This window comes from Setaria italica, chromosome VI (assembly GCF_000263155.2).
Source record: "Setaria italica strain Yugu1 chromosome VI, Setaria_italica_v2.0, whole genome shotgun sequence".
Classification (NCBI taxonomy): Eukaryota; Viridiplantae; Streptophyta; class Magnoliopsida; order Poales; family Poaceae; genus Setaria; species Setaria italica.
Window position 1 is genome coordinate 2,545,494 of NC_028455.1, and position 7,338 is coordinate 2,552,831.

Here is a 7,338-nt window from a genome sequence, read left to right on the forward strand (position 1 = left end):
CCATTTAACTAGTCAGTCGTCAGTCAATCCACTCCTCTCTCACGCCAAGATCCAAACATTCCGACCAGCCAACCACCGGCGCCGCCGTGCGGCTTCGTTCCACGCCGGCCCTCTCTCGACGACGTTGCCCGGAGACCTCCGCCGCTGCTGCCTCCTATACGGCCCGGCGATTTCATCGACGCTGCCCAAGGTAACTAGAGTACTAGACCAAACCTCCGATCCATTTCATTCCTAAGCGAGCCATAGGCGGCAAGCCCGGCCGCAACTAGACGCCTTGTTGTTGTTCCTTGGTGTAATCCACCACTCCACCTATTCCATGGCCACCGAGGAAGGCGAAATTCAGGGCAGGAATTTTGACGAAAAATCGCCAGAGTATTTCGTAGACACATGGTAGTTTTGATTTAATTTCATCTATTTAAACTTATGGTCAAGCTGCTATAATAAGTGCCAACGACCACCCCAGTTTCGTTCTCAGGTGTTTGCCAAAGAATGGAGACTGCCGGAAGGGACTGGTCGGAGCTGCCCCTTGACGCTCTCATGCTGGTCTTCGCGAGGCTCGGCCCTGTCGAGATCCTAATGGGTTCAGGCCTCGTGTGCCGCTCATGGCTGCAGGCAGCGAAGGAGCCTGAGCTGTGGAGATCCGTGGACATGGCGAACCACAGGGTGGTGGAGGAGATGAAGGGAGACGTCCTGTGTGCGATGGCGAAGCTGGCCGTTGACCGCTCCATGGGGCAGCTGGAGGTGTTCTTGGGGAAGTATTTTGTCACTGACGAGCTTCTCAAGTATGTAGGGGCCAGGTACCTTTTCTTTTGCTTTCAGCACTAAATTTAATCTTGTTAAATCTTTTTAAGGGGTCAGAAGTTTACCGATTAATACAGTTCTCGGAGTAAATTGAACCCAAAATAGTTTATGGGGTTATCTAGATTTTGACCATACTTGAGGGTAATTTAGACTTTTTCCATGATTAAATGTATGTATTTTCATAATTTCCTACCGCTACAAGGTCATATGCATAGTTTGTCAGATACTAATAATAAGTTTGATTGCGACGTCTCTTTTAGGCCTTAACTCTATGATAATTCAGTAACTGTGATTCTTTCTTTTTTTGCGAAAGACAGTTTGAGCTTCTTGACAGATGGAGTAGACCCATTCTTAATTTTCTCTGCCAATATTTTAAATCAGCAACCCTTTTAATCTATTTCTTCCTCAGACGTTTGTGTTGCATATTCTTGCTCCCTCCTAATCTAACCACGTCCGCAGGTCAGCATCTCTGAAGATCCTTAGCCTTACATCATGCCACGAGGTCTCTAACAAAGGATTCACCGAACTGGTTACGAAATCACCTCTGCTAGAGGACCTCTCACTTGAGCTCTGTCCAAAGGTCGGCGGTCGCAACGTGTACGAGTCTACTGGCAAAGCATGCCGCCAGCTGAAGCGTTTCAGCCTGCGCAGAGAGTGCTTTAGGTTCTCCTTGAACTACCCTCGGCGTGTCGCAGAAGCGCTCGGAATCGCAGCGACGATGTCCGAGCTGCGAAGCCTCAGCCTCATCAGCAGCAACATCACCAATGAAGAGCTGGTAGCCATCGTCGATGGCTGCCCCCGCCTGGAAATTCTCTGCTTGCGTGATTGCTACAAAGTCATAGCTGACGACCCCCTGAGGGCCAAGTGTGACAGGATCAAGACACTGACGCTTCCTGAATATGACCGCTAGCTAGTGATCTCCACTATGTCGTCGCGGATTATTACCATGGTTTGACTGGAGTTAGTACTGTTTATACAAGTTGTTGTGACCCTTGTCAAGGCTAATACTGCATTACATTTTGTTTGCTAGTAGTACTGCATTTCATTTTGTACATTGTTTGCTGACAACCTGGTAGTATTTGACCATTGCAAAGAAAAAAAGGAAGCCAAGTCTCATGCAGGCCTCAATGTCCATTTTGTGATTGATCACCTGCAATTCTACTCTGTCGTTCATTTCTTGATAATAGCTATTGCATGGTTATTAGCTGCAAGAAAAGTGTGATCACACTTGTATATATTTTGTCAAAAATATTGAATTGTACATTGTAATTTGTAACGTAGCACGTATAAATCTTGTATATACTCTCACTACTCAGGGGAAAACTAGGCATATTACCAGCAACTAATTTGATGGATTAACGGTACCAACCAGAAATTATGAAAAGAAATTCCAATCTAGCTATGTAACTTGTGGCTATTGCTCATCTTTATGGCATAATAAGTAATGATGAGCCAATGCCTTCTAATTACTGTTTATGTTGATGATTATACCATATATGACAGTGTGGAAGTTATGTTGAAAATGTGGGTGTCACACTTCTTTTTTGTATGGTATCTACTGTGTGTGTCATATTTGTTCATGAAAATGTGTGTGACACATTGGTTATTGATCGAGCATATGTGTGCCACATCTGCTCTTGGTTCTACTATTTTTCTTTTAATCTAAATTAAATCTCTGCAAATCACTATTTGAAAACACAGGATAGCGCACGTCACGTGTAATGATAGGGGTGATCGACAACAGATAATGACTCGGGTGTAGCGTGCTCTTTTGCCCTCAAGTGTCTCTTACACTGCTTTGGAACACACCGTCGCGTTAGAGATTCAATAGTCGAGCACCTCGCTCTTCACGTTGAACTTCAAGCCGCTGAGATGCGGCACATGCATGTAGCTCTGCATGTGTGCCGACTTGAACAAACAAGGAGAAGTAGTGATTGAGTCCATCACCAGAGATTCGTTGCCTATGACTCCTAAAAGGCGTTACAAGCATTTTTTATCTCAAACTTTTTTCAATTATAAAAAAAGTTCTTGAGATTTCAATACAAGTTGCTAACATGTGAGTATGGTCCATCTTTAGGCCTACGGTTCATCTTTATGACATGATAAGTAATAATGATTTAATGCCTTCTAATAACTGCTTATGTTGGTTATTGTAGCCTATATATGACGCATGGAAGTCATTTTCAAAATGTGTGTCACATTTGCTTAACTTGTATATACTACAAATTGTGTGTATCACACTCGTTCATCATGACAATGTATGTGCCATATTGGTTATTGAGAATGTGTGCCGCATGTTTCCTTTATTCTAAGGTACCTTTTACTCTAAAGTAAATTTTTTCAAATCTTCAATAGGTGACAGGTGCATGTTGGACGTCGCATGATAGGGTGATAGGAGAATGCTATTAGGTACCTGGAAGCCATGGACGATTCAATTCTGACCGGTGATCTGCCTTAGATCACGTATAATCTTATCCTATATATGCTATAAAGGCACATCAAACTCTGCAAAAGGATATCGGGTTGTGCAAAAAGCCTAGTGCTATTTTGACTTTATTGCCCACCTGCACATAGGCTGCACCTTTACACCGGGTTCAAATTTTGAAAAGTTACCATTTCACATTTGTTTTTTCTTAATCTATCTTACTACTAAGTTCAGTACAACAGATGTACCCTGGTACTTTCGCATGTACACTATGGGTACTGCACACGCTCTAAACCATCGTATTTATGGAACAATAGTTGTACACCACGACTATTTAGCTAAGTACACCATCGACATAATTTTTTGCTAGTGTACTCGTAATCTTTAGCATAGTTAATACATGACAAGCATAAATATCTAACGTACATCAGATGACACATCTAATGAACAGCAAAATAACACATAATTGATGAATGCATATGGTAGAACAGATAAACACGCTGATGAACATAGCATTAACATCTAATATCGCAACGGCATCCTCTTTCTGTAACAACTCTACCTAAATTAAGTGCTTTTAACTATAAACCAGTGACAAATCAAATCCCTAAGTTAAGAAGTGAAATGACCTTTATAAACCTAAGAAACTCTTTTTGGAGTTTGAATTAAAGCTTGAATTTTTTTTATACAAACTTAAGTTCCTACCCAAATAAGAGTTGTAAAACTTTTAAATTCCAACAACTTTTGTTAAAGGCACCTTGACTAATTCGGAGTGGAAGGGAGTCAAAAACAACAATCCAAAAACGGTTTACTAAAGGACCCTGAAAATTTCTTAAGTCCTGGAATTCGAGTTTTTCCTCCATCCTTGCAAGCTTTCATCTCTCGTTTTCCTATCTAAACTCGAGTCAGAGCCTTAATGAAAGTTGTAGTACCTCAAGAGTGTTCCAACTTTGTTACACTGACCCAGATCCAAATCAGGCCCGAACTTGTTCAAAACCCCGGTCAAAGGGAGGTAAACCAGTCAACTCACCCCTGGTGCCTTAAAAATCCTAAGTCTGGAATCCCAGATTTTTGGCTAGCTTTGGCTGGAAATATCTTTGAATCCTTTCACAATCTAAACCAACACCTTAAACAAAGTTTGAAGAACGATCAGAGTTGGGCAAGTTTGTTTAAGGGAGTTTCGGGAGTTGTGTTGAAAGATTCGGAGAAGGATCGCTCCAAAGCTTTTCGGGCTTGCTGCCCGAAAGGAGCCTCGACGCCCGTGCGCCAAAGCACGTTCGCTCGTGCGCCGCGTGGCCGCCGGCCACCGGCAGCTCGCCGGCGCCCTATCCCCAGCACGACAGCGACAGGACAAGAGCCACGGCGCCCAACCCGCGCCCGCAACAGGACGGAGCGAGCGCAGGGCGAGCCAACCGCCGGCCGCGCGCAGGTCGCTTTCCGCCTGCCACGGCTCTGCTCCACCAACCCCGTTCCGCCCGTCCGCCGGGAAAGCTGCCACGACCATGGCATCCCGCGCCTCCGCCCGCTCGCCCAACCCCCACGGTAGCCTTTCCGCCTCGCCCGCCCGACAGACCGGAAGCCCCAGACGCGCGCCGCCCAAGGCCAATCGCCACCGAAGACCACCCGGAGCTCCGCCTCCTCTGCCCAATGGCGTCGTTGGCCAATGGCCGCCTTGCCCGCGCACTCGCCGCTCCCGGCCTTATCCTTTCCCCACCGGAGCCCCGCCTCGACCCTCCGCGCCACCCCGGCCCTATAAAAGGGAACCCCCTCACCGGCAATGCCACCCCTTTGCCACCGCCGCTTTCTCCTCTGCGCCCTGCTTTCTCCTCTGAGCCGCCGCTTTCTCCCCGCGCCGCCGCTGAGCTTCCATGGAGCTCACCCCCTTTGCGCCACCCCCACACTCCGGCGACTTCGTCGCCACCCTCAAGCCGTTTCTCCCAACACACCAGCCGCCCGCTCCTCCACGCGGTACTCGAGCTTGCTGGTGTCCGCAAGAAGCACCGCCGCCGCCGGACCACCGTCGAAGTCTCACCGCTGCCCAAGCCTTAGCGCGTACGACTTCCCGCCCCAGCCTACTCCTGTTCGGCCCCAAGGCTTCACCGGTAGACCTGGAGGTAAGCTACTTAACCTCCCGGTCCTTTCCGTCTCGCCCGACCCCTTTTTCTTTTCGTCTCGCCCGACCCCTGTCCTTTTTTTCGTTTCGCCCGACCCCTTTGTTTCGGTTCGCCCGACCCCTTTTCTTTTCGTCTCACCCGACCTTTTCCCGTTCGCCTCGGCTGACCCTGCCAAGTTTCGCCGTCCCTTTCTCCGCCTCGCCCGAGGGCTCGGTTGTAACTTTTTCTTTGACCCGAGGGTATCGGTGAAATATTTTCGGGGATTCCTCTGTGTTGAGTCTGAGGACCTCGGTACGGTTTTCCTTAAACCTGAGGGTCAGACCCTAAGTTTCCCCCAATCCGACCCTCTCATCTTGCTCTCCACCAACAGAAGTTGAACTCCCCCACCTTTCCTGTAGCTTTGCTATAAGTGTCCGTGTTAAAACATGAGTGTGTTGAAATAACCATCTAAAATGTTTAACCCCTGCATTGCATTTCCGTGTAGAGTTGAATCTCGCTGACGGAACATACGAGCTTCACCCGGTGCCGGAAGAAGACCCCACCAAGGAACTGCATCCCTTCGAAGGAGAGCCTGAACCGGAGCAAGACCTCGAGGACCCGCAAGCTTTTCCTGAAGGCAAGCCCCGGAGCATAAATTCCTATCTTGAGTTCATGCAATATTATTGATTACTTGATTGCGCATTTACGTTTCGAGGAGTTGTAATGAAACCTTAGATGCATAAACTTAGTACCTTGTCTAAATACTAGTTGCTAAGGTCGAGTAGTGCAATGCTTAATAGGTTTCGGTAAAACTCGAGTGATTTCCTGTCACTCGCGAGTTATAGGAGTTGAATGTTTCAGATTTGTCGCAACTATAAGGACGACGGACGGGGTCAGGCTTGTGTTTGATACTTGGTGGATTGCCCCGTCTGTTTAAATGAAAATGAACTAAGGTCGAAACATGTCGGCGTTCGTGATCAAGTGTTTGAAAGTGCTAATCTCATACCTAGTATGGGATGGGGAAGCCTAGTACCTGATTGAACTGGGGCGTGGTATACCCTCCGGCTGTCCTTGGAACGTCATTCCCATGGTGCATCATGTGGGTGCAAGTGCGGTCACAGTGCAGCAATAGGCCGGGACTATGGAGCATTGCATGCCAAAGAAAGTTGGCCCTGACACGTGCCTAAGGGATCAATGGGGACGGCTGACAAATGAAGCGACCCTTCGTGGTGCGCGGATGTCGTGAGATTAGGTTTGCCATGCATGGTTAATAAAATTCGAATCGATTCGTCTGCCTCTCACAGATTGGGACTACTTGATCGCTATTCTGCACTGAGTAAAGATGGAACATGATGATGATTTTAATCTTGATGCTTGTTAAGTAATTGCTTGGAAACCATGTTTGTTCAGTATAAGTTGCTAATCTAGAATGGATAAAGAACATAGAACATGAGCTAAAATGTTGAAAGTAAGGACTGACTTTAGACGCTTTTGGCAAGAAATCCCCAGAGCCAGAAAGCCTTGCATGTCTAGGTCTCGGTCGTGTCTTTCCGACGGGTCAGTCTTGCTGAGTACTAGTTGCTCAGCCTTGTTGTGGCTAATCTTTTTCAGGTAATGTCAATAGCTTGGGTGTTGGTACCACTTGGCTGACCCAGCTTCCTCCAGGCTGGACCGTCGAGTGGGATCCTTCCTCGGATGGCGAAGGAAGAAATTTTTTATGTCACGATCGGCTCCGTCGTGATGTCATGTATCGACGTTTAGTTTCCGCTGTTTTCCTTTGACTTCGAACCATGCAAAATTTCGGTTTGAATTTCAGAAACTCTGATGTAATAAATTGTTGAACTATATTGTCATGATGGAATGTTGTAACCTCTGTGCTACTCACCTTCACGTGAGCGATCCTTCTCGATCCTGTTTATGTGGTTTATCGGAGGAAATCCGACGGTCGACCAAGTTGACTTGCTTAAAGTGCATAATCGCGTGTCAGGCGACTTCAATGCATTTTAGTCAGGTTAATTT

At 46.9% G+C, this 7,338-nt stretch overlaps 1 protein-coding gene across 2 annotated transcripts; it reads left to right on the plus strand.

Moving 5' to 3' along the window:
* On the plus strand, window positions 1-1,902 carry LOC101770334 (putative F-box/LRR-repeat protein 23). Of its 2 annotated transcripts, none has more exons than XM_004972581.3 (3): window positions 1-190; window positions 464-797; window positions 1,261-1,902. In XM_004972581.3, exons 2-3 carry the CDS (start codon window positions 490-492, stop codon window positions 1,709-1,711), a joined length of 759 nt encoding a protein of 252 aa, XP_004972638.1. In that variant the 5' UTR covers window positions 1-190; window positions 464-489; the 3' UTR covers window positions 1,712-1,902. The 2 variants fall into 2 exon arrangements, with proteins under 2 accessions (XP_004972638.1, XP_022683192.1); XM_022827457.1 differs by having other exon boundaries at window positions 476-797.
* Window positions 1,903-7,338: the final 5,436 nt, after the last annotated feature.